Below are 25,498 nucleotides of genomic sequence, written 5' to 3'. Positions count from 1 at the left end.
AGGCAGGTGGCCTAGTGGTTAGAGGCAGGTAGCCTCGTGGTTAGAGGCAGGTAGCCTAGTGGTTAGAGCATTAGACTAGTAACTGAAAGGTTGCAAGATCGAATCCCCGAGCTGACAAGGTAGAAATCTGTCGTTCTGCCCCTGAACAAGGCAGTTAACCCACTGTTCCCCGGTAGGCTGTCATTGTAAATAAGAATTTGTTCTTAACTGACTTGCCTGGTTTAATAGAGGTGAAAAATCTCAAAGCCGAGTTGTCAATGTCTAGATGTTTGACTGATCAAAACGGCTAAGTTCAGAAATGGTTGATGCTTTTTGAGTCGTGGTTGTCCGTCTCTCTCGTTGCCAGAAGTCTTGAGTTCTCCACATCCACATAATCCTACAAAGAGATGTTCATTTCAATAAATAAAAAAAGCCCTACGCAAGTCGTCTATGTATCTGGACCATGCTACTGCTGTGAGACCTGTCCTGTGGTTCTAAAGTCACAGGACAAGTGTAACCTGCAGGATGCCTACAGGAGGTTTTACAGGAAGTTTTACTGTCTATAGTCAGTCCACATTTAAAAAAAAAAAATCAAATGAAGGTAAATAGGCGAGGAGATGAAGACACTATTCTATTGGGATGCACCACATGATCAGAGAGATGACAGAGAGAGAGAGAGAAGTGAGAAGTTCAACCATTGAACTAGAACTATAGACCAGTAGTCACCAACCGGTCAAATCGCCAAACATTTCTGTAAAAACCCAACGCTAAGCCTTGTGTTCCTATTTTTTGTATTTTTTATTTGTGAGCTTTTGACGGTAGTTACAACCGTTTCAGCTGCCCTGCGCGCCGGGTAGTGACAAACTGCATTCCCCAGGGGGAGCAAATCAAGTGCACTATGGACCGACCACCGGCCAATCGGATGGCTCAGATTCCCGTCTGCAGTAACGTAGCAGGAGTAAAAAAAAGCTACAGCCGAGTTGATACTGTGAGATTTCAGAACGTTTAAAACCAGGTGGCCTAGTGGTTAGAGGCAGGTAGCCTAGTGGTTAGAGGCAGGTAGCCTAGTGGTTAGAAGCAGGTAGCCTAGTGGTTAGAAGCAGGTAGCCTAGTGGTTAGAGGCAGGTGGTCTAGTGGTTAGAGGCAGGGCAGCCTAGTAGTTAGAGGCAGGTAGCCTAGTGGTTAGAGGCAGGTAGCCTAGTGGTTAGAGGCAGGTAGCCTAGTGGTTAGAGGCAGGTAGCCTAGTGGCTAGAGGCAGGTGGCGTAGTGGTTAGAGGCAGGTACCCTAGTGGTGAGAGGCAGGTAGCCTAGTGGTTAGAGGCAGGTAGCCTAGTGGTTAGAGGCAGGTTGCCTAGTGGTTAGAGGCAGGTAGCCTAGTGGTTAGAGGCAGGTACCCTAGTGGTTAGAGGCAGGTAGCCTAGTGGTTAGAGGCAGGTAGCCTAGCGGTTAGAGGCAGGTAGCCTAGTGGTTAGAGGCAGGTAGCCTAGTGGTTAGAGGCAGGTACCCTAGTGGTTAGAGGCAGGTAGCCTAGTGGTTAGAGGCAGGTAGCCTAGTGGTTAGAGGCATGTACCCTAGTGGTTAGAGGCAGGTAGCCTAGTGGTGAGAGGCAGGTAGCCTAGTGGTTAGAGGCAGGTGGCCTAGTGGCTAGAGGCAGGTGGCCTAGTGGTTAGAGGCAGGTGGCCTGGTGGTTAGAAGCAGGTGGCCTAGTGGTTAGAGGCAGGTGGCCTAGTGGTGAGAGGCAGGTGGCCTAGTGGTTAGAGGCAGGTGGCCTAGTGGTTAGAGGCAGGTGGCCTAGTGGTTAGAGGCAGGTAGCCTAGTGGTTAGAGGCAGGTGGCCTGGTGGTTAGAAGCAGGTGGCCTAGTGGTTAGAGGCAGGTGGCCTAGTGGTTAGAGGCAGGTGGCCTGGTGGTTAGAGGCAGGTGGCCTAGTGGTTAGAGGCAGGTGGCCTAGTGGTTAGAGGCAGGTGGCCTAGTGGTGAGAGGCAGGTGGCCTAGTGGTGAGAGGCAGAGTAGCCTAGTGGTTAGAGGCAGGTGGCCTAGTGGTTAGAGGCAGGTGGCCTAGTGGTTAGAGGCAGGTGGCCTAGTGGTTAGAGGCAGGTGGCCTAGTGGTTAGAGGCAGGGTAGCCTAGTGGTTAGAGGCAGGTAGCCTAGTGGTTAGAATGTTGGACTAGTAACCGAAAGGTTGCAAGTTTGAATCCCTGAGCTGACAAGGTAAAAATCTGTCGTTCTGACCCTGAACAAGGCAGTTAACCCACTGTTCCTAGGCCGTCATTGTAAATAAGAATTTGTTCTTAACTGACTTGCCTGGTTAAAAAAATATATATATATATTCAATGTCAATGAATACAGCAAAGAGCTGCTGTTTTTATGAGTGAGTTCATGTTTAACTTTTTACTCAGTACTGTCAACACTTTGTATTCAACACTTTTATAAGCCATAAAATGAGCGTTCTTCCTATTTCCACTCAGTGCTACAACAAGCACTGCAGCTGCAATGAATGAGTCGCAAAGTGTATCTATAGGCTTGTCTTGTTGTTATTAACGGCTTGAGACTTTTCTTTTTAATATTGAAGAATATTTCACTTTCTCTGTTCATGAATTTCTGCACGAGGCAAAAATAATGCAGTGCGACTCGAGTTTCGCAACCTTCTAGAAGACGGTGTTTCTTTATTGGTCAGTGTCAGTGGAGGAAAGGGAGAGAGGAGGGATGTTGAAAGGCGGACCCTCAGTCTGCTGCTCTCTCCGTCCCTCCGCTGAGACTGACAGACGCAGACACCATCAGCCCAGTAAAATATAAAAGTCATGATTCATGTTCACTAAAGCGGCGCCTCACAAGTAATACAAGAACTGATCTATTACCGGTGTGATCATAACCTCAAAAATGGTTTCAGAAGAACAACAATGCATTGGCAGGGCAATTCAATCAAAGCCAATATGTGGTGATAATGTGTTGGGCCTACAGCCAACTGCACAGACCTCATTACTACAGTACTGTTTTGAATAGGTTAATAGGTTACATAGGCTGACGTTTTTTTAAATCATGTTTAAAAACTATTTTTTGACGGTGATCTCGACTCAAAAAAGGTTGGTGACCAATGCTATAGACGAATCCAAAAGCCTAGAAGATTCTATTGCTATGGGTTTATAACTGTCCTATAACTCCACAGAAGAAGAAGAAGAGGAAGCGGTGGATGGAAGGTGGCTTACTGAATCATTCTCCATGATGTCCTCCAGGATTCTCACTATGTCTGAGAAGGAGGGCCTGGAAGTGTAGGGTTCCATCCAGCAGTCTCGCATTATCTGCAGTCTGAGAGGGAGAGAGGGAGAGGGAGAGAGGGAGAGAGATAGAGAGAGCGGGGGAGAGAGAGAGAGGCGAGAGCGAGAGAGGCGAGAGCGAGAGGTGGAGAGAGAGCGGGGGAGAGAGAGCGGGGGAGAGAGCGGGGGAGAGGGAGAGCGAGAGCGGGGAGAGAGAGAGCGGGGGAGAGGGAGAGCGAGAGCGGGGGAAAGAGAGCGAGCGAGAGAGCGAGAGCGGGGGAGAGAGAGAGGAGAGGGAGAGCGAGAGAGGGGGAGAGAGAGAGAGGGGGGAGAGAGAGAGGGGGGAGAGGGGGGCGAGAGAGAGAGAGAGAGAGAGAGAGAGGGGGCGAGAGAGGGAGGGAGAGAGAGAACGAGAGCTAGTATGCATCCCAAATGACACCCCGTTCACTATATAGTGCACCCCTATGGGTCCTGGTCAAATGTAGTGCACTATATAGTGCACCCCTATGGGTCCTGGTCAAATGTAGTGCACTATATAGTGAATAGCCATTTCTGACGAAGCCCTAGAATACTTTCAACCTATCGGCTTCATCCAGTATTCCACAGAGGGGCTGTGCACGCCTGGGTTGTGTTCAGGCTTTTAAATAAAGAGGTCCTACCTAAACTTATACAATAAGGGTTAAATAAAGAGGTCCTACCTAAACTTATACAATAAGGGTTAGGGTTAAATAAAGAGGTACTACCTAAACTTATACAATAAGGGTTAGGGTTAAATAAAGAGGTCCTACCTAAACTTATACAATAAGGGTTAAATAAAGAGGTCCTACCTAAACTTATACAATAAGGGTTAGGGTTAAATAAAGAGGTCCTACCTAAACTTATACAATAAAGGTTAGGGTTAAATAAAGAGGTCTTACCTAAACTTATACAATAAGGGTTAGGGTTAAATAAAGAGGTACTACCTAAACTTATACAATAAGGGTTAAATAAAGAGGTCCTACCTAAACTTATACAATAAGGGTTAGGGTTAAATAAAGAGGTCCTACCTAAACTTATACAATAAGGGTTAAATAAAGAGGTCCTACCTAAACTTATACAATAAGGGTTAGGGTTAAATAAAGAGGTACTACCTAAACTTATACAATAAGGGTTAGGGTTAAATAAAGAGGTCCTACCTAAACTTATACAATAAGGGTTAAATAAAGAGGTCCTACCTAAACTTATACAATAAGGGTTAGGGTTAAATAAAGAGGTCCTACCTAAACTTATACAATAAAGGTTAGGGTTAAATAAAGAGGTCTTACCTAAACTTATACAATAAGGGTTAGGGTTAAATAAAGAGGTACTACCTAAACTTATACAATAAGGGTTAAATAAAGAGGTCCTACCTAAACTTATACAATAAGGGTTAGGGTTAAATAAAGAGGTACTACCTAAACTTATACAATAAGGGTTAGGGTTAAATAAAGAGGTCCTACCTAAACTTATACAATAAGGGTTAGGGTTAAATAAAGAGGTCTTACCTAAACTTATACAATAAGGGTTAGGGTTAAATAAAGAGGTACTACCTAAACTTATACAATAAGGGTTAAATAAAGAGGTCCTACCTAAACTTATACAATAAGGGTTAGGGTTAAATAAAGAGGTCTTACCTAAACTTATACAATAAGAACACAGATTTTTGTTTTGTGCCCTACTGAACATGACCCTGTCGCTGCTGTAACCACAACACTATCAAATATTTTTTACTTATTTAATTTAACTAGGCAAGTGTCAGTTAAGAACAAATTCTTATTTACAATGACGGCCTACACCGGCCAAACCCGGATGACTCTGGGCTAATTATGCGCCGCCCTATGGGACTCCCGATCACGGCCGGATGTGATGCAGCCTGTGATACAATATCAGTGACGTCACGGTCACTCACATCTCTGGCCTGCAGCCCTCGGGGTCTTTATTCTTGTGACCGGCACAGATGTGATAGACGACGGCCTCTGGTGTCTCCAGGTCATGGTATGGTAAGGTACCTGGGAACCATAAGTACCCACTGTGTTATGTCCAAGGTGTTAGATTTTACATAGAATTTAGAATTCGTTCTAATTTACTTATCTAGGTAAATAAAAAGATTAGATAAATACAAATATCAGGCTTGTCATCCTTATGGACAACTAGGCAGCCAACTATACAGGCTTGTAAATGATGTTAGACATTTTTTGTTTCCATTGTTTATGAACACGAAACTCACCAAATGTCTGTATCTCCCACAGCACGATGCCAAATGCCCACACGTCCCCCTTGAAGCTGTAATAGTTGATTCTGAAGTACTCAGGGGGGTACCAGCGTAGAGGCACACGTTCCTATACACATAACCACACATTGGAAACAGTTACCCTTTAAAACTCACACTGAAACCATTATCACGGTAAGGCCAGTTTCCTAGGACAGATTAAGTCTATTCCTGTCCTAAAAAGCATTGTCAATCTTCCTGTGACTGGTCCCCCCCCCCATGAATTTGTTACTGAACCCTGTGTGTGTGTGTGTGTGTGTGTGTGTGTGTGTGTGTGTGTGTGTGTGTGTGGCTGACCCGTGGGTGTTTCCTGCGACTGCTGCGGCGGCTCTTCATGCGGGTCAGGTCTCTGGCCAGACCAAACTCTGACACCTTTACCTCCCAGGGAAACCTGCTTACCATGATATTCCTGAGGGCCAGGTCACAGTGCACCACCTGAAACACAACACAGATCCCAGAACAGTTACTGTCACCTGAACGGTATGTAACACCGTCTGTAAGGACAGATCCCAGAACAGTTACTGTCACCTAAACGGTGTGTAACACCGTCTGTAAGGACAGATCCCAGAACAGTTACTGTCAGATGTACTGTTGTTGTATGTTTGGGCTACCGTCTGTAAGAACAGATCCTACGTCACAATGCACAACCTGTAAGAACAGATCTCACATCAGTTATTGTCACCTGAACAGTATGTAACACTGTCTGTAAGGACAGATCCCAGAACAGTTACTGTCACCTGAACGGTATGTAACGCCGTTTGTAAGGACAGATCCCAGAACAGTTACGGTCACCTAAACGGTATGTAACACCGTCTGTAAGGACAGATCCCAGAACAGTTACTGTCACCTAAACGGTGTGTAACACCGTCTGTAAGGACAGATCCCAGAACAGTTACTGTTTTCTGACTGTACTGTGTGTATCATGATGTTCTGTAGCTGTGTGTAAGGGTTAACTGTCTGTAAGAACTGGTCATAGGTCAAAGTGCACCATCTGGAACACAGACCCCAGAACAGTTTCTGACTGACTGACTGGTCCAAGAGCAGTTAATGCCATTGGCAGTTTGGTGTCATAAGGAATGAGTGGGAGGAGGAAAGTGGGTACCATTTTGGATCGGAGGTGTTCCATGGCCAGTGCGATGTGATAGGATGCAATGGTGAACAAGCTCTGTAGCTCAGGGTCAGAGATCAGTTTGTCTCTGTGGGTCTGAAGGAAGCTCCGCAGGGTTCCGTTGCTCACAAACTCCATGATCAACACATAGGGTTCTGGGAGGACACACACACACACACACACACACACACACACACACACACACACACACACACACACACACACACACACACACACACACACACACACACACACACACACACACACACACACACACACTAGAATTCAGCTTGCAGTAGTTGTAGGTAATATATTATAGATAAGACGCCACTCTTTTTCTACTCTATATGGAGACAGACAATGTAAATAATGCAGTCACCCAGAGTGGTCAAATATAGCACACTATAAAAGTAGGGTGTCGTTTGGGACGCAACCCTGAAGTTCAGCTCGTTTTCCCTCCTTACCCTCAGTGGTGTTCCAGTCCAGCAGCTGGAGGTGCTGTCTGTTCTTACCCTCAGTGGTGTTCCAGTCCAGCAGCTGGAGGTGCTGTCTGTTCTTACCCTCAGTGGTGTTCCAGTCCAGCAGCTGGAGGTGCTGTCTGTTCTTACCCTCAGTGGTGTTCCAGTCCAGCAGCTGGAGGTGCTGTCTGTTCTTACCCTCAGTGGTGTTCCAGTCCAGCAGCTGGAGGTGCTGTCTGTTCTTACCCTCAGTGGTGTTCCAGTCCAGCAGCTGGAGGTGCTGTCTGTTCTTACCCTCAGTGGTGTTCCAGTCCAGCAGCTGGAGGTGCTGTCTGTTCTTACCTTCAGTGGTGTTCCAGTCCAGCAGCTGGAGGTGCTGTCTGTTCTTACCTTCAGTGGTGTTCCAGTCCAGCAGCTGGAGGTGCTGTCTGTTCTTACCCTCAGTGGTGTTCCAGTCCAGCAGCTGGAGGTGCTGTCTGTTCTTACCCTCAGTGGTGTTCCAGTCCAGCAGCTGGAGGTGCTGTCTGTTCTTACCTTCAGTGGTGTTCCAGTCCAGCAGCTGGAGAACGTTCTTGTGGTGCACCAGCTTCCTCATAATGGATACCTCCATCTCCATTCGCTTAGGGGTCACACCTACAGGACAAAATGGATGCTATTAGTGAAAACCAGATTGAACTCTCCGGGTTTTACTCGCATATTTATTTAATTGAACCTTTATTTAACCAGGAAGGGCTCATTGAGATTTTAAATATCTTTTTCAAGAGCGTCCTGGGAAAGATAGGCAGCACCAATTCATTACCCATTTACAGACAACATGAAAAACTACAGGTAATCTAGTAAAAAATATAGAATTTACAGGAGTATAACAAAATCATAAAACAGCAAATTAAAAACATTGTCAGGTCAGGGAATCAGCCTCAAAATCCTTCATCAATGATTTAAAAACACCAAATCGGGACAAGTTCTTCCACTTTGAGACGAGACACAACAATAAATGATAGTATCATCAGCATAAAAGTGAAGTTACGCATTTAGCAAATTTTTGTCAAAATTATTTATCTAAATAGAATAAGAGGGGACCAAGTACAGTGCCCTGGGGCACACCATTAAAGACTTACAATTTAACAGACATGAGCCCATCAAATTGAGTGCACTGAGTTCTATCAGACAGATAGTTGGCAAACCATGCAACTGCTTTCTCCGAAAGACCGACGCTCGACAATGCCTCAGTACAGCATGATCAACTGTATCAAAAGTGAAAGACAGTGCTATTTTTGTCAAAGGCTTCAGTGATATCATTTAAAACCTTCATGGCTGCTGTAATTGTGCTATGCTTATTCCTGAAGCCTGATTGGTACATTGATAAAATAGAGTTAGTATATAAAAACTATTTTAGCTGTTCACTCACAAGGGTTTCAAATATTTCCTCCGGTGGTGACAGCGTTGAGATTGGCCTATTATTATTTAAAAGAGTTGGATCTCCCCCTTTTAAAACTGGTAGGACAAATGCTGATTTACAGATCTTTGGAATTTCATTACATTCCAGGGTTAAATTGAACAGATATGGTTCAGCTGTCACGGTTGTCGTAAGGAGGAGCGGACCAAAGTGCAGCGTGTGTGTCGTTCCACATTTTATTTACACTGTGAAACTGTGCAATACATAAATAAACTGAATGACAAAAACAACAAACTGTGACGCAGAGGTGAAACATACACTGACTCAAAGATAATCTCCCATAAACCCACCCCTACTTAAGTATGACCTCCAATTAGAGACAACGAGGACCAGCTCCCTCTAATTGGAGATCATCCCAAACAAAACCCAACATAGAAATACAAAACTAGACCTTGACAACATAGAAATAGAAAACATAGAAAAACACCCCCTTTCACGCCCTGACCTACTCTACCATAGAAAATAACATCTTTCTATGGTCAGGACGTGACATCAGCTATTGAATCAGCTGCCAGTTTTAATAAAAATTCAGGGATCAAGAAGATCAAGACTTCCAGGCTTTCTCTGATCTAAGGAGTTCAGGGCTTTATGTACGTCCTGCACTGAGAATGGCAAAAAGCTAAAAGTTTGACCAGCTCTCACTGGTTCATCCACACAGAGTTGTACAGAGACAGAGGACACTGAATAAAACAGCCTACCAGATGATACAAAGTGCTCATTGAAACAATTCAGCATTTCAGTTTTGTCATATACAGCAACAGAGTCCTTCAATAGACATGACAGTAATTCATTAACATCACTGTTTCCAGACATAGACTTAATAGGCTTCCACAACTTTCTAGGATCATTCAGTTTATCAGTGGTAACAGACATAAAATATTCAGACTTGGCCTTCCTGAGAAGAAAATAACACTTGTATCGTAGCTGCCTTAAAAGAAGCCAATCAGCATCAGAACATGATTTCCTTGCTTTAGCCCAGGCTAGATTACGTTCATGAATAATACAGGACAGCTCAGAAGAAAAGCATCGATTATCCCTCCCTTTAACTCTGAACCTGTGGAATGGGGCATTAACTCTGAACCTGTGGAATGGGGCATTAACTCTGAACCTGTGGAATGGGGCTTTAACTCTGAACCTGTGGAATGGGGCTTTAACTCTGAACCTGTGGAATGGGGCATTAACTCTGAACCTGTGGAATGGGGCATTAACTCTGAACCTGTGGAATGGGGCTTTAACTCTGAACCTGTGGAATGGGGCATTAACTCTGAACCTGTGGAATGGGGCTTTAACTCTGAACCTGTGGAATGGGGAATGTTTGATTACTATTTGGGGAAAAAAACATAATGAAAGAATTTTCAGGCAGTTTCCACATCAGGAATATTACTTCCGGCGCCGACAGAGATGGCCGCCTCGCTTCGCGTTCCTAGGAAACTATGCAGTATTTCGTTTTTTTTATGTGTTATTTCTTACATTGTTACCCCAGGTAATCTTAGGTTTTATTACATACAGTCGGGAGGAACTATTGGATATAAGAGCAACGTCAACTCACCAACATTACGACCAGGAATACAACTTTCCCGAAGCGGATCCTCTGTTTGGCCCACCACCCAGGACAATGGATGGGATCCCAGCCGGCGACCCAAAACAACGACGCCGTAGAAGGGGCAGACGGAGTGGTCTTCTGGTCAGGCTCCGTAGACGGGCACATCGCGCACCGCTCCTGAGCATACTACTCGCCAATGTCCAGTCTCTTGACAACAAGGTAGACGAAATCCGAGCAAGGGTAGCCTTCCAGAGAGACATCAGAGACTGTAACATTCTTTGTTTCAAGGAAACATGGCTCACTCGAGACACGCTATCGGAGTCGATACAGCCACCTGGTTTCTTCATGCATCGCGCCGACAGAAACAAGCATCTCTCTGGTAAGAAGAAGGGCGGTGGTGTATGCCTTATGATTAACGAGACGTGGTGTGATCATAACAATATACAGGAACTCAAGTCCTTTTGTTCACCTGACTTAGAATTCCTCACAATCAAATGCCGACCGCATTATCTACCTAGAGAATTCTCTTCGATTATAATCACAGTCATGTACATCCCCCCCCCCCCAAGCAGACACATCGACGGCACTGAACGAACTTCATTTGACTCTATGTAAACTGGAAAGCACATATCCTGAGGCTGCATTTATTGTAGCTGGGGATTTTAACAAGGCTAATCTGAAAACAAGGCTCCCTAAATTCTATCAGCATATCGATTGTGCTACCAGGGCTGGTAAAACCTGGATCATTGTTATTCTAACTTCCGCAAACGCATATACCCACGACTGCGTGGCCATGCACGCCTCCAACTCAATCATCAAGTTTGCAGACTACACTACAGTGGTAGGCTTGATTACCAACAGCGACGAGACGGCCTACAGGGAGGAGGTGAGGGCACTCGGAGTGTGGTGTCAGGAAAACAACCTCTCACTCAATGTCAACAAAACAAAGGAGATGATCGTGGACTTCAGGAAACAGCAGAGGGAGCAGCCACCTATCCACATCGACGAGACAGTAGTGGAGAGGGTGGAGAGTTTTAAGTTCCTCAGCGTACACATCACGGGCAAACGGAAATGGTCCAACCACACAGACAGCGTGGTGAAGAAGGCGCAGCAGCTCCTCTTCAACCTCAGGAGGCTGAAGAAATTTGGCTTGTCACCAAAAACACTCACAAACTTTTACAGATGCACAATTGAGAGCATCCTGTCGGGCTGTATCACCGCCTGGTACGGCAACTGCTCTGCCCACAACCGTAAAGCTCTCCAGAGGGTTGTGAGGTCTGCACAATGCATCACTGGGGGCAAACTACCTGCCCTCCAGGACACCTACACCACCCGATGTCACAGGAAGGCCAAAAAGATCATCAAGGACAACAACCACCCGAGCCACTGCCTGTTCACCCCGCTACCATCCAGAAGGTGAGGTCAGTACAGGTGCATCAAAGCTGGGACCGAGAGACTGAAAAACAGCTTCTATCTCAAGGCCATCAGACTGTTAAATAGCCATCACTAACATTGAGTGGCTGCTGCCAACATACTGACTCAACTCCAGCCACTTTAATAATGGAAAAATGGATGTAATAAATGTATCACTAGCCACTTTAAACAATGCCACTTCATGTAATGTTTACATACCCTACATTACTCATCTCATATGTATATACTGTACTCTATACCATCCACTGCATCTTGCCTATGCCGTTCTATACCATCACTCATTCATATATTTTTCATTATGCCCCTAAATTTCTTTGTGTGCACCTACATTTCTCAACATGTCCTCCTTGTAAAAGGTCAGCGTAGAGCCTTGGCTCTTTGTGTACATCTCAAATAACACGCTATTCCTTATACAGACCCTGACCCTACTCTCTGAGGGTGACTCTAGAAGAGTTGGGACATGCAAAAAAAAACACATTTCCAATTTACACACGCTTATTAATACACACTTGTACATGTGTGAAATAGGACTAATATAAGCCTAGCCTAGCCTTGCCTAACCTAGCCTAGCCTTGCCTAACCTAGCCTAGCCTAGCCTAGCCTAGCCTAGCCTAGCCTAGCCTAGCCTACTGTACCCTCTTTGGTGATCTTGCAGGTGAACATGCCATGTCCCTTGCAGGTTCCCCGTGTCATCCTGGCCTTGTAGAAGACTCCCTCCTTCCCTGCCTTGATGAGCTGCAGCAGACTGAGGTCTGACTTGGTGAAGCGGGGACCCTGGGGATAATCACATCAATGTGGTTGTTATACTGTTAATAGACTTACTCAACTTTTGTATACTTTTTAAACTGTATACAACAGTGGAGGCTGGTGGGGGAAGCTATAGGTGGATGGGTTAATTGTAATGGCTGGAATGGAATTAATAGAACTGAGTAAAATGTGGATTCAATGTGTTTGATAGCATTCCATTTCTTCCATTCCAGCCATTACAATGAGCCCGTCCTCCTATAGCTCCTCCCACCAGCCTCCTCTGATATACAATATGGTTATTACCTACTGTACATCATCCATACACACTGTCTGTAGATCCTATCTGTGTGTGTGTTCCTGTGTGTGTGTGTATAGTCCTATGCGCATGTGTGTGTGTAGCAAATGTATGCATACCTGTTGTGGTGGCCTCCAAAGCAGTCTGTTAGTGACAGACCTGTTCTTGTTTCTCTGTAGTGATGTCTGCTCCTCAGGGTCCTCTTGCCCCAGCTTCTCTGTCAAGGTGACGGGGTGCGGGCTGAGGGAAGCAGGAGAGAGGACCGGGGAGTCTGGAGTGGAAAGTACATTTCCCAGAGGCCTTCCTCCTCGCAGGTCCCGAATGGTCCTCTCCAGGGAACGATACCTGAACAGCCAGAAGGGAGGATGTTCCGTGTATAGATGGTCCATATGGGAATGGCTGACAGACAATATACTATGTAGTACAGTGTATTCAAAAAGTATTCAGACCCCTTGACTTTTTCCACATTTTGTTACGTTACAGCGTTATTCTAAAATTGATTAAATAGTTTTTTCCCCCCATCAATCAATCTACACACAATACCCCATAATGACATCACAATACCCCATAATGACATCACAATACCCCATAACAACAAAGCAAAATGTTTGGGGGTTTTTTTGCAATTTTTTTTTTTAAGTGCATGAAATCCATTTCCATAAATATTCAGACCCTTTACTCAGTACTTTGTTGAAGCACCTGTGACAGCGATTACAGCCTTGTGTGACGATCGTCAAAATGAGTAGACCAAGGTGCAGCGTGGAAAGTGCTCATATTTATTGTAACTCAGAACACTCAAACAAAATAACAAACAAAGAAAAAACGAACGTCACATTCTGCAGGCTTACTGAGCTGACAAAAACATCATCCCACACTGAAGGAGGGAAAAATGGCTGCCTAAATCTGATTCCCAATCAGTGACAACGATAGACAGCTGCCTCTGATTGGAAACCATACTAGGCCAATAAAAGAAAAAAACAACATAGAAATATGACATATAGAATGCCCACCCCATGTCACACCCTGACCTAACCAAACAGAGAAAAACGTCTCTCTCAGGTCAGGGCGTGACACCCTTGAGTCTTCTTGGGTATGACGGTACAAGCTTGGCACACCTGTATTTGGGAAGTTTCTCCCATTCTTCTCTGCAGATCCTCTCAAGTTCTGTCAGGTTAGATGGGGAGCGTCGCTGCACAGCTATTTTCTGGTCTCTCCAGAGATGTTCAATCAGGTTCAAGTTTGTGCTCAGGCTGGGCCACTCAAGGACATTCAGAGACTTGTCCCGAAGCCACCCCTGCGTTGTCTTGGCTGTGTGCTTAGGGTCGTTGTCCTGTTGGAAGATGAACCTTCGCCCCAGTCTGAGGTCCTGAGTGCTCTGGAGCAGGTTTTCATCAAGGATCTCTCTATACTTTGCTCCGTTCATCTTTCCCTCAATCCTGACTAGTCTCCCTGTCCCTGCTGCTGAAAAACATCCCCACAGCATGATGCTGCCACCACCATGCTTCACCATAGGGATGGTGCCAGATTTCCTCCAGACGTGACACTTGGCATTCAGGCCAAATAGTTCAATCTTGGTTTCATCAGACTAGAGAATCTTGTTTCTCATGGTCTGAGAGTCTTTAGGTAACTTTAGCAAACTCCAAGCGGGCTGTCATGTGCCTTTTACTGAGGAGTGGCTTCCGTTTGGCCACTCTACAATAAAGGCCTGATTGGTGGAGTGAACATCAGGTTCTTGGTCACCTCCCTGACCAAGGCCCGTCTCCCCCAATTTCTCAGTTTGGCCGGGCGGCCAGCTCTAGGAAGAGTCTTTGTTGTTCCAAACTTCTAGGAAACATTTAGGAATGATGGAGGTCACTGTGTTCTTGGACCTTCAATGCGGCAGAAATATTTTAGTACTCTTCCCCAGATCTGTGCCTTGAACACAATCCAATCCTCCTCTACAGACAATTCCTTCGACTTCATATCTTGGTTGTTGCTCTGACATGCACTGTCAACTGTGGAACCTTATATAGACAGGTGTGTGTCTTTCCAAATCATGTCCAATCAATTGAATTTACCACAGGTGGACTCCATCTCAAGCATGATCAATGGAAACAAGATGCCCCTGAGCTCAATTTTGAGTCTCATAGCAAATGGTCTGAATACTTATGTAAATAAGTCATTTTTAATACATTTACAAAAATGTTTTTACTCTATCATGCACAGTTCTTAACTGGGCACACAAGGTGAAAGGTTAAGGTTCATAAGGTTCTGATCGTAGCCATTTCTGATCTGGTTGGAGGTTCTGAGTTTTGGTTTTAGCCATTATGTCCGTTGACCATTTGTCTTTGTAGCTTAGTTTTAACCTGTGTTTTATCATGTTAACATTGCATTGTAACTTGTTTCTAAATATATGTGTGGTAGATCTGCTTCCTTAAATACAGCACTGAGTTCCTTTCTCAAGGGTGGAAGGAGAACATTTTCATCTGTGTACAATAATATCCCCAAAGTCATGTCATGTCATCTAATTGAACTCCTAGGTTAGAACACTTGATTTGCTGGTGCCAAGTCATTTACAAAAATGACAAAAAGTTGGGAAGAGCATGTTGCCTTATTTGACTCCAAACAGAGTGGGAAAACATTCAGTCTTCAACTCATTTACCTGTCCACAGGAGACTGAAGCGTTCTCTCAACCAGCTTCACCTGGAATGCTTTTCCAACAGTCTTGAAGGAGTTCCCACATATGCTGAGCACTTGTTGGCTGCTTTTCCTTCACTCTGCGGTCCAACTCATCCCAAACCATCTCAGTTGGGTTGAGGTCAGGTGATTGTGAAGGCCAGGTCATCTGGTGCAGCACTCCATCACTCTCCTTATTGGACAAATAGCCCTTACACAATCTAAAGGTGTTTTGGGTCATTATTGAAAAACAAATGATAGTCCCACTAAGCGCTAACCAGATGGGATGGCGTATCGCTGCAGAATGCTAGGGTAGCCATGGTGGTTAAGTGTGCCTTGAATTCAAAATAAATCACTGACAGTGTCAAGCAAGGGACCTTCAAACCTCCTCCTCCATGCTTCACGGTGGGAACCACACATGTGGAGATCATCAGTTCACCTACTCTGCGTCTCACAAAGACACGGCGGTTGGAACCAAAAATCTCAAATTTGGACTCATCAGACCAAAGGACAGATTTCCACCGATCTAATGTCCATTGCTCGTGTTTCTTGGTCCAAGCAAGTCTCTTCTTATTATTGGTGTCCTGGATATTTTAAACAAACACAAATAGTTCTACAAGCAGTTGTTACAACAACAAGAAAATAGCTTCAAGTGTTTTGTTCAAATACGGGTGGAGTCAACTAATAAAAGAATGGAGGACCTGACCAGAGAGGTCCATGACCTGAAGAACGGTTTGCAGTTCTCCTAGGGTCAGCTATATTAGTTTAAAACAGGAGAACTGGAAGATGACAGCAATCTTTAAGTCATTGAGAGGGGACATCAGTTGTGTGTGTGAATCCATGATCACAATGACGGATACATTTGATTATCTCTAGGGACAATCAAGGTGGAATAACATGGTTGGTGACGGAATTACAGAATCTCCACATGAGACCTGGACGGAGTCTGAGGACAAAGTGAGGGAAATTATCTCTGAGAAATTGAAAATGGACCACAGGAAGATTGAGGTGGAGTTAGCCCACAGGACGGTAAAACCCACTACCGGCCCAGGTGTGAGGCCCAGGTCGATAGCGGTCAAGTTCCTGGGGTTCAAGGACAAGGTAATGTAGCTGTTCTGGAAAGGGCCAAGAACTTGAGAGGCCTTATATCTTCCTTAATGAGGACTATCCTGAAGCTGTGCGCCAGAAGAGGAACGAAATTATCCCAGCCACGAAAGCTGCCAGAACGCGTGAGGACATTGCTTACATCTACTATGATAGGCTCATTGTCCGCCCTCCTTCCCAGAAGCCTGGAATGGGTGAGAGTTCCAAGCCTATGGGTTCGTAGCTTCAACCCCGCAGCAAACACACCCACACCAATTGATTAACGGACTGCTGAATGTATATAATTTTTATCGTGCTTTGTTTTGTCTTTTCAGTATTATGTCTATCTCTGATAAGCTACCCAGGAAAGGGCTGAACATAGCCCATATTAATATATGTAGCCTTAGAAATAAGGTTCATGAAATCAATTACTTGCTAAGATCAGATAACATTTATACAGTGCACTAGGAAAGTATTCAGACCCCTTGAATTTTGACATTTTGTTACATTACAGCCTTATTCTAAAATTGTTTGTTTAAAAAAAAATACTCAGCAAACTACACACAATATTACAAATTAAAAACAGTATTTACATAAGTATTCAGACCCTTTGCTATGAGATGCGAAATTGAGCTCAGGTACATCCTGTTTTCATTGATCATCCTTGAGATGTTTCTACAACTTCAAATGATTGGACATGATTTGGAAAGGCACACACACCTGTCTATATAAGGTCCCACAGTTGAGAGTTTATGTCAGAGCGAAAACCAAACCAGGAGCTCGAAGGAATTGTCCGTAGAGCTCCGAGACAGGATTGTGTTCGAGACACAGATCTGGGGAAGGGTACCAAAAAATATCTGCAGCATTGTAGGTCCCCAAGCGGCCTCCATCATTCTTAAATGGAAGAAGTTTGAAACCACCAAGACTCTGCTCTACCTAAAATTACAACCAACTAATTGCAGCATTACCACATAAATGGAAGAGGCAAGTGGAAGGGGGAAAAAGTAAGGAACTTGTCTGTCAGCCCTGCATTAAAGAAAATAAATGGTTAAAGACAATTGTGATGAGTAAAAACATACCAATTAAGGACCAAACATTTGACAGCTGTGCCATATAAATTGCAAAATAGTTGGGAAGAGATTTTTCGACACGCAAAACAACGTCGGATTCAAAACTTCAAATTTCTCAATTTAAATTATTATACAAACGTCTTGCAATCAATATAATGTTATATATATGGGGGATCCAATCTTCCCAGCTCTGCAGATTCTGCTGTGAGGAGCCAGAGTCATTAGATCATTTATTTTGGTACTGTCCATATGTAGCTTGTTTTTGGTCACAGGTCCAGGAATGGCTGAAGAATTGCAACATTTACCTAGAACTAACGCTGCAGATAGCAATACTGGGTGATTTGAAAAGCCATAGTCAATCAATCAATAATATAATTATTATTTTAGAATTTAAAAAAAATCTTTAATTTACAATCTGTAGAAGCTATGAGAATAGAAAGGTTCAGTACTTTTGTGAAGCATCACAGCACAGTTGAAAAATATATGGCAAATAGAAATCCAAAATGGATGGTGTTAAGAGAGATAGATGGGAGGGGTTGAATGGAGCTGAAGGGTGGGACTAATAACAAGATAACCAATGTAAAACATACGGGGTCTGTAAAATGTATATAGGTTCAGAAACTTTGTGAAATAGCACAGTTACAAATATAAATCAAACTGGATGGACATCAGAAATAGAGGAAGGACTAAAAACAAACAAAATATAACTAGTGTAAAATAGATTGTCTGTAAAATATGCATAAACTGAAGGTAGAAGCCTAAGTGTTAATGTATGTATGTATGTATGTATGTATGTATGTATGTATGTATGTATATTTACCCCAAAAATATATGGGGGATTGGAAATATATGGGGGATTGGAAATATATGGGGGATTGGAAATGCAGACAATTACATTGATGGAAGCAACAATCTTTCCGCAATATTAAAGCTGATCCACCCCTTTAAATAAAGACTCTTCCTAGAGCTGTCTGCCCGGCCAAACTGAGGGCCTTGGTCAGGGAGGTGACCTAGAACCCAATGGTCACTCAGACAGAGCTGTGGAGTTCCCATGTGAAGATGGCAGAAACTTCCAGAAGGACAATCATCTCTGCAGCACTCCACCAATCAGGCCTTTATGGTAGAGTGTCCAGACACAAGCCACTCCTGCGTAAAAGGCACATGACAGCCCGCTTGGAGTTTGCCAAAAGGCACCTAAAGGACTCTCAGACCATGAGAAACAAGATTCTCTAGTCTGATGAAACCAAGATTGAACTCTTTGGCCTGAATGCCAAGCGTCACGTCTGGAGGAAACCTGGCACCATCCCTATGGTGAAGCATGGTGGTTGCAGCATCATGCTGTGGGGATGTTTTTCAGGGACAGGGAGACTAGTCAGGATCAAGGCAAAGATGATCGGAGCAAAGTACAGAGAGATCCTTGATGGAAACCTGCTCCAGAGCAGTCAGGACCTGAGACTAGGATGACGGTTCACCTTCCAACAGGACAAAGACCCTAAGCACCCAGCCAAGACAATGCAGGAATGGCTTCGGGACAAGTCTCTGAATGTCCCCGAGTGGCCCAGCCAGAGCCCGGACTTAAACCCGATTGAACATCTCTGGAGATACCTAAAATAGCTGCACAGCAACCTGACATAGCTTGAGAGGATCTGCAGAGAAGAATGGGAGAAACTCCCCAAATACAGGTGTGCCAAGCTTGTAACATCATACCCAAGAAGAGTCAAGGCTGTAATTGCTGCCAAAGGTCCTTCAACAAAGTACTGAGTAAATCTGATATTTCAGTTTTTATTTTTAATAAATTAGCAAAAATCTCTAAAAACACGTTTAAAAAAAAATTGTCATTAGGGGTATTGTGTGTAGATTGATGAGGGGGAAAAACGATGAATCAACTTTACAATAAGACTAATGTAACAAAATGTGGAAAAAGTCAAGGGGTTTGAATACTTTCCGAAGACTTTCTGAGACTCAGATAATTCATTTGATGATACAGCAGTAGAAATACAAGGATATAACATCTATAGAAGAGACAGGAATGCTTATGGGGGAAGTGTTGCTGTATATATATATATATATAGAGCCATATCCCTGTAATACTTAGAGAAGATCTAATGTCAAGATTTATTGAAGTATTGTTGTTGCAGTTTCACTTGGCACATCTAAAGCCTTTTCTGTCATATCTTTAATCTGAACCTTTGTCCTCAGGCCTGGCGGGAAGCCAAAGTACTTCCGCTACCCAAGAGAGGTAAATCAGCCTTTACTGGTTCTAACAGCAGACCTATCAGCCTGCTGCCAGCTCTTAGCAAACTGTTGGGGGAAAAAATGGTCTTTGACCAAATACAATGCTATTTCTCTGTAAACAAATGAACAACAGATGTTCACCATGCTTATAGAGAAGGGCACTCAACATGGACATTTACATTTTACATTTTAGTCATTTAGCAGACACTCTTATCCAGAGCGACTTACAGTAGTGAATGCACACATTTCATATATTTCATTTCATGCATTTTTGTACTGGCCCCCCCGTGGGAATCGAACCCACAACCCTGGCGTTGCACACACCATGCTGGCATTGCAAACACCATGCTCTACTGCACTGACACAAATGACTGATGATTGGTTGAAAGAAATTGATAATAAGAAGATTGTGGGAGCTGTACTGTTAGATTTCAGTACAGCCTTCGATATGATTGACCCCAACCTGTTGTTGACAGATCCCAGAGTATAACTGAACCTGTTGTTTCAGATCCCAGAGTATAACTGAACCTGTTGTTTCAGATCCCAGAGTATAACTGTGCCTGTTGTTTCAGATCCCAGAGTATAACTGTGCCTGTTGTTTCAGATCCCAGAGTATAACTGCACCTGTTGTTTCAGATCCCAGAGTATAACTGAACCTGTTGTTTCAGATCCCAGAGTATAACTGCACCTGTTGTTTCAGATCCCAGAGTATAACTGAACCTGTTGTTTCAGATCCCAGAGTATAACTGCGCCTGTTGTTTCAGATCCCAGAGTATAACTGCACCTGTTGTTTCAGATCCCAGAGTATAACTGTGCCTGTTGTTTCAGATCCCAGAGTATAACTGCACCTGTTGTTTCAGATCCCAGAGTATACCTGTGCCTGTTGTTTCAGATCCCAGAGTATAACTGCCCTTTGTTTCGATCCCAGAGTATAACTGCACCTGTTGTTTCAGATCCCAGAGTATAACTGAGCCTGTTGTTTCAGATCCCAGAGTATAACTGCACCTGTTGTTTCAGATCCCAGAGTATAACTGCACCTGTTGTTTCAGATCGCAGAGTATAACTGAACCTGTTGTTTCAGATCCCAGAGTATAACTGCACCTGTTGTTTCAGATCCCAGAGTATAACTGCACCTGTTGTTTCAGATCCCACAGTATAACTGAACCTGTTGTTTCAGATCCCAGAGTATAACTGCACCTGTTGTTTCAGATCCCAGAGTATAACTGTGCCTGTTGTTTCAGATCCCAGAGTATAACTGCACCTGTTGTTTCAGATCCCAGAGTATAACTGCACCTGTTGTTTCAGATCCCAGAGTATAACTGAACCTGTTGTTTCAGATCCCAGAGTATAACTGAGCCTGTTGTTTCAGATCCCAGAGTATAACTGTGCCTGTTGTTTCAGATCCCAGAGTATAACTGAACCTGTTGTTTCAGATCCCAGAGTATAACTGAGCCTGTTGTTTCAGATCCCAGAGTATAACTGAGCCTGTTGTTTCAGATCCCAGAGTATAACTGCACCTGTTGTTTCAGATCCCAGAGTATAACTGAGCCTGTTGTTTCAGATCCCAGAGTATAACTGTGCCTGTTGTTTCAGATCCCAGAGTATAACTGAACCTGTTGTTTCAGATCCCAGAGTATAACTGAACCTGTTGTTTCAGATCCCAGAGTATAACTGAACCTGTTGTTTCAGATCCCAGAGTATAACTGAACCTGTTGTTTCAGATCCCAGAGTATACCTGTGCCTGTTGTTTCAGATCCCAGAGTATAACTGCACCTGTTGTTTCAGATCCCAGAGTATAACTGAACCTGTTGTTTCAGATCCCAGAGTATAACTGAGCCTGTTGTTTCAGATCCCAGAGTATACCTGTGCCTGTTGTTTCAGATCCCAGAGTATAAGATCCCAGAGTATAACTGAACCTGTTGTTTCAGATCCCAGAGTATAACTGAACCTGTTGTTTCAGATCCCAGAGTATAACTGCACCTGTTGTTTCAGATCCCAGAGTATAACTGCACCTGTTGTTTCAGATCCCAGAGTATAACTGAACCTGTTGTTTCAGATCCCAGAGTATAACTGCACCTGTTGTTTCAGATCCCAGAGTATAACTGAACCTGTTGTTTCAGATCCCAGAGTATAACTGCACCTGTTGTTTCAGATCCCAGAGTATAACTGCACCTGTTGTTTCAGATCCCAGAGTATAACTGAACCTGTTGTTTCAGATCCCAGAGTATAACTGCACCTGTTGTTTCAGATCCCAGAGTATAACTGCACCTGTTGTTTCAGATCCCAGAGTATAACTGCGCCTGTTGTTTCAGATCCCAGAGTATAACTGCACCTGTTGTTTCAGATCCCAGAGTATAACTGAGCCTGTTGTTTCAGATCCCAGAGTATAACTGAACCTGTTGTTTCAGATCCCAGAGTATAACTGCACCTGTTGTTTCAGATCCCAGAGTATAACTGCACCTGTTGTTTCAGATCCCAGAGTATAACTGCACCTGTTGTTTCAGATCCCAGAGTATAACTGCACCTGTTGTTTCAGATCCCAGAGTATAACTGCACCTGTTGTTTCAGATCCCAGAGTATAACTGTGCCTGTTGTTTCAGATCCCAGAGTATAACTGCACCTGTTGTTTCAGATCCCAGAGTATAACTGCGCCTGTTGTTTCAGATCCCAGAGTATAACTGAACCTGTTGTTTCAGATCCCAGAGTATAACTGAACCTGTTGTTTCAGATCCCAGAGTATAACTGGCTCCCTGTGGCTCAGTTGGTAGAGCATGGTGTTTGCAACGCCAGGGTTTTTGGTTCGATTCCCACCGCGGGCCAGTACGAAAAAGAAAAAAAAAATGCATGAAGTGAAATGTATGAAATGTATGCATTCACTACTGTAAGTCGCTCTGGATAAAAGCGTCTGCTAAATGACTAAAATGTTTAAAAAAAAATAACTGAACCTGTTGTTTAAGATCCCAGAGTATAACTGAACTCGTTTAAGATCCCAGAGTATAACTATAGACTGCTAATAAGGCTGACCTGTAGTTTATTGGAACGCTAGAATGATTGATCTGTACCAAGTTGAAGGGATGGTACCATTTTCAAAACACATTTGAAAAAGGACATAATAGAATCTGCAGTAACCTAGGAGATTTTCAGACCGTTTTTGGAAGCTCCTCAATTCCTGTCGTTTTTCTTCTTGTTATTGCCTTTTTCAAAAGCCTTCCCCAACTTCCTCCATAGTAAATGTTTCAGTCGGGAATGAGTTTGAGGTTTATCCAGCCCTATTTCATCTCAATTTCCAACCGATTCTATAAGTTATAAGTATAATTTAAGTCATCATCAAACACAAGATGGTATATTATTGCCTGAAAATAGGTTAGCAAAACCATTCTTCCAGTTATCCATTACACAATTCCTCTGATGATCAAGTTCACCATTTTCCAGTATGATTTCAATTTTTTTGTAACTCTTTTTTGGATCCGCTTATTAATTTAATTCCAAAATTGCTGAAGGTTGTTAATTTGCAGTTGTTGGGAGACGCAGTGCTTGGCCCCTTCTGAATCTCCTCTTATACAGTATCTATAGTCTAAGTCTACACAGCTTTCCTTTGCTCAGCGTCCCTACAGTAGTAGCTGACACAGGCTCACGTAACTTCAAACCGCAATGTTTAATCGAAAAGTAGAATACAGACCATTTCTCACAAACACATTGAGGTGAGCCGTCTTACTTTTTCAGCCACAGAGTCCCCAGCACTATGAAAACCAGGATGATGAGCAGACACACCCCGATGAGGAGGTAATGAGGTAGGTCCAACTTCATGCTGGAAGTGCCAGACGAGAGTTTAGGTACACACAAGCACACAAGATAGGTCCCACTATGTACAGCAATGTACTTAACTTTCAGACATATAATTATTCACATAAGATTACATCGAGGTATAGGCTTAAATTCCATTTCCATTCCAGGTGAACTCACTTGGAGAATTGGGTGGTTGAATTGTTCATGGAGGCCGTCATGTCATCCAGTCACTCATCCTTGTTCATGCAGACAGCATGTCAGTGAGGATTCAGAAGTCCTTGTAAAAGAACAGAGACCGCCACCTACCTACTTGTCTAACCCTACCTGTCCTCTCAAAAAGGGTCCCTGGTGAGTATACATCTGTTTCATAACACACTGCACTAACTTTTTAAACTGGCACTGCCCAACAACATACCTGGACGTCCTCTAGACGTAACTCACAGAATGATTCTCTGTAGATAACAGTGATAGCCTACTATCTGCTTTTCTCTGAGACCCCTTGAAGAGAAGACACCCGTTGAGAGGAAATAGAATACATCATATCCTGTGTTATTGGAGTCAGAAGGAGGGGTTTTTGTTTGCTCGAGAAGCACACTGCACGGAGAGGGGAAATGCACAGTAGCATTCCGTGGTTTTCGAAAACCCCTGACGCCGAGACCGAGCCGTCTGACTGACAGAGACACTTACAGCATCTATACAACGAACACCCAGGTCCACGAAATGTTGGAGGAACTATCCGTATCGTATGACCTTTCTTTCAGATCAATTATGGGCAGTGAAGGATATAATGAATACGAATGATATGATCTATATGGAGGAGTACGAAGCAGACAGCCAAATAGACAAAACTTCTTCAGTTGGAAATAGATGCTTCACAGTGAAGTTCGGTCCCATCTGCGTCCCAAATGGCACCCCATTTCCTATACAGTGCACTACTTTTGACCAGGGCCCATAGGGCTCTATGTAAGGAATAGGTTGCCATTTAGGACGCACCGACTGTCTGTAGTTTTTTTTGGGGTCAGTCATAAATAACATGCTGTGAGTCTTTGTTTCGGGGAAGTAACTGTTCCAACCACCACAGCTGCTAGCTGGTCTGTTCTGCAGAAAGAGACACGGACTAAACGTGGAAGGTTGGGGTTTCCGCTCACAGATACGAACTCATCTCACAATACCTAGACCTGCAGGATGGGCCTGCTGCAAGCATGATTGGAGCCCTCACTCTCTGACACGTACACACACACACACGTACACACACACACGTACACACACACACACACACACACACACACACACACACACACACACACACACACACACACACACACACACACACACACACACACACACACACACACACACACACACACACACACACACACACACGTCAGACAACTGCACGCACACACAAGAAAACCAACCCATCAAATGAATGCCTTAATTGCATCTGTTGTATTGAATGTGTTGCTTGGATATTAGTTACAGATCAACAGTATCATCACACCATATACAACTACAAGTACAGTATTGTTTTCTCTTTTACAGTTCATATTCAAATACATCTGTTTTAACGGCTTATTTACAAAACACTTTATGTACATTTTCAATGTCAGTGCAATATCATTTTTATTCTTTAAACACTTTTTACAAAATAAAAAGATAATTTAAATTAATACATCTCTTTCTGATCCATCAAAAATAAGGGAGGACAAAAAGTAATAATTTCAGTAGTAGACTGCACTATCTGCCAACGGGTCATACCATCCTGCCACAGAGGGAGGGGTGTTCACTGGTCAGTTAATACATTAGCCCTGGGCTTCACAGGATTGAAATGCTCATAGGAATCCAGAACAAAATGTAGCTGACTGGATCTGAAGTGAACCAGTAGGGCCATGGGTTCCAGGATGGCATCTCTGTGCTTGCTGCTGGTAAAGAGTGCTGAAGATGCGGTAAAGGGCAAGGTATAAAATGCCACCCTATTCCCTACATGGTGCACTACTTTTGACCAGAGCCCTAGTCAAAAGTAGTGCACGACATAGGGATAGGGTGATGTTTGTGACACAAGTCCTAATTTCCTGTCTCGCTTAAATGAGTCTCAGTGCAGGGCACATCT

The 25,498-nt window shown here is 43.7% G+C and overlaps 1 protein-coding gene across 1 annotated transcript; it reads right to left on the bottom strand.

Moving 5' to 3' along the window:
* Positions 1-24,199, bottom strand: si:ch211-167j9.5 (fibroblast growth factor receptor homolog 1). The gene is made up of 11 exons (XM_014163617.2): positions 23,566-24,199; positions 23,318-23,410; positions 12,679-12,904; positions 12,153-12,291; positions 7,619-7,717; positions 6,621-6,781; positions 5,816-5,953; positions 5,477-5,588; positions 5,159-5,258; positions 3,184-3,283; positions 1-376 (listed from the first exon to the last, which is right to left on the bottom strand). The coding sequence occupies exons 1-11, from the start codon at positions 23,604-23,606 to the stop codon at positions 293-295; spliced, it is 1,293 nt and encodes a 430-aa protein (XP_014019092.1). The 5' UTR covers positions 23,607-24,199; the 3' UTR covers positions 1-292.
* Between the last annotated feature and the right edge of the window lie 1,299 nt (positions 24,200-25,498).

This window comes from Salmo salar, chromosome ssa20 (genome assembly GCF_905237065.1).
Source record: "Salmo salar chromosome ssa20, Ssal_v3.1, whole genome shotgun sequence".
NCBI classification, from domain to species: domain Eukaryota; kingdom Metazoa; phylum Chordata; class Actinopteri; order Salmoniformes; family Salmonidae; genus Salmo; species Salmo salar.
Note: the sequence above shows the minus strand (reverse complement) of the source record. Positions and strands in the feature narration are given on the sequence as shown.

Excerpts from the sequence above, each read along its gene's own strand:
- si:ch211-167j9.5 (XM_014163617.2), bottom strand. The coding sequence starts at position 23,606 with ATGACGGCCTCCATGAACAATTCAACCACCCAATTCTCCAA. Across the intron at positions 7,718-12,152 it reads CTGCAAGATCACCAAAGAGG|GTGTGACCCCTAAGCGAATG; the intron begins GTACAGTAGGCT and ends TTTGTCCTGTAG. Across the intron at positions 5,954-6,620 it reads AACACCTCCGATCCAAAATG|GTGGTGCACTGTGACCTGGC; the intron begins GTACCCACTTTC and ends GTTGTGTTTCAG.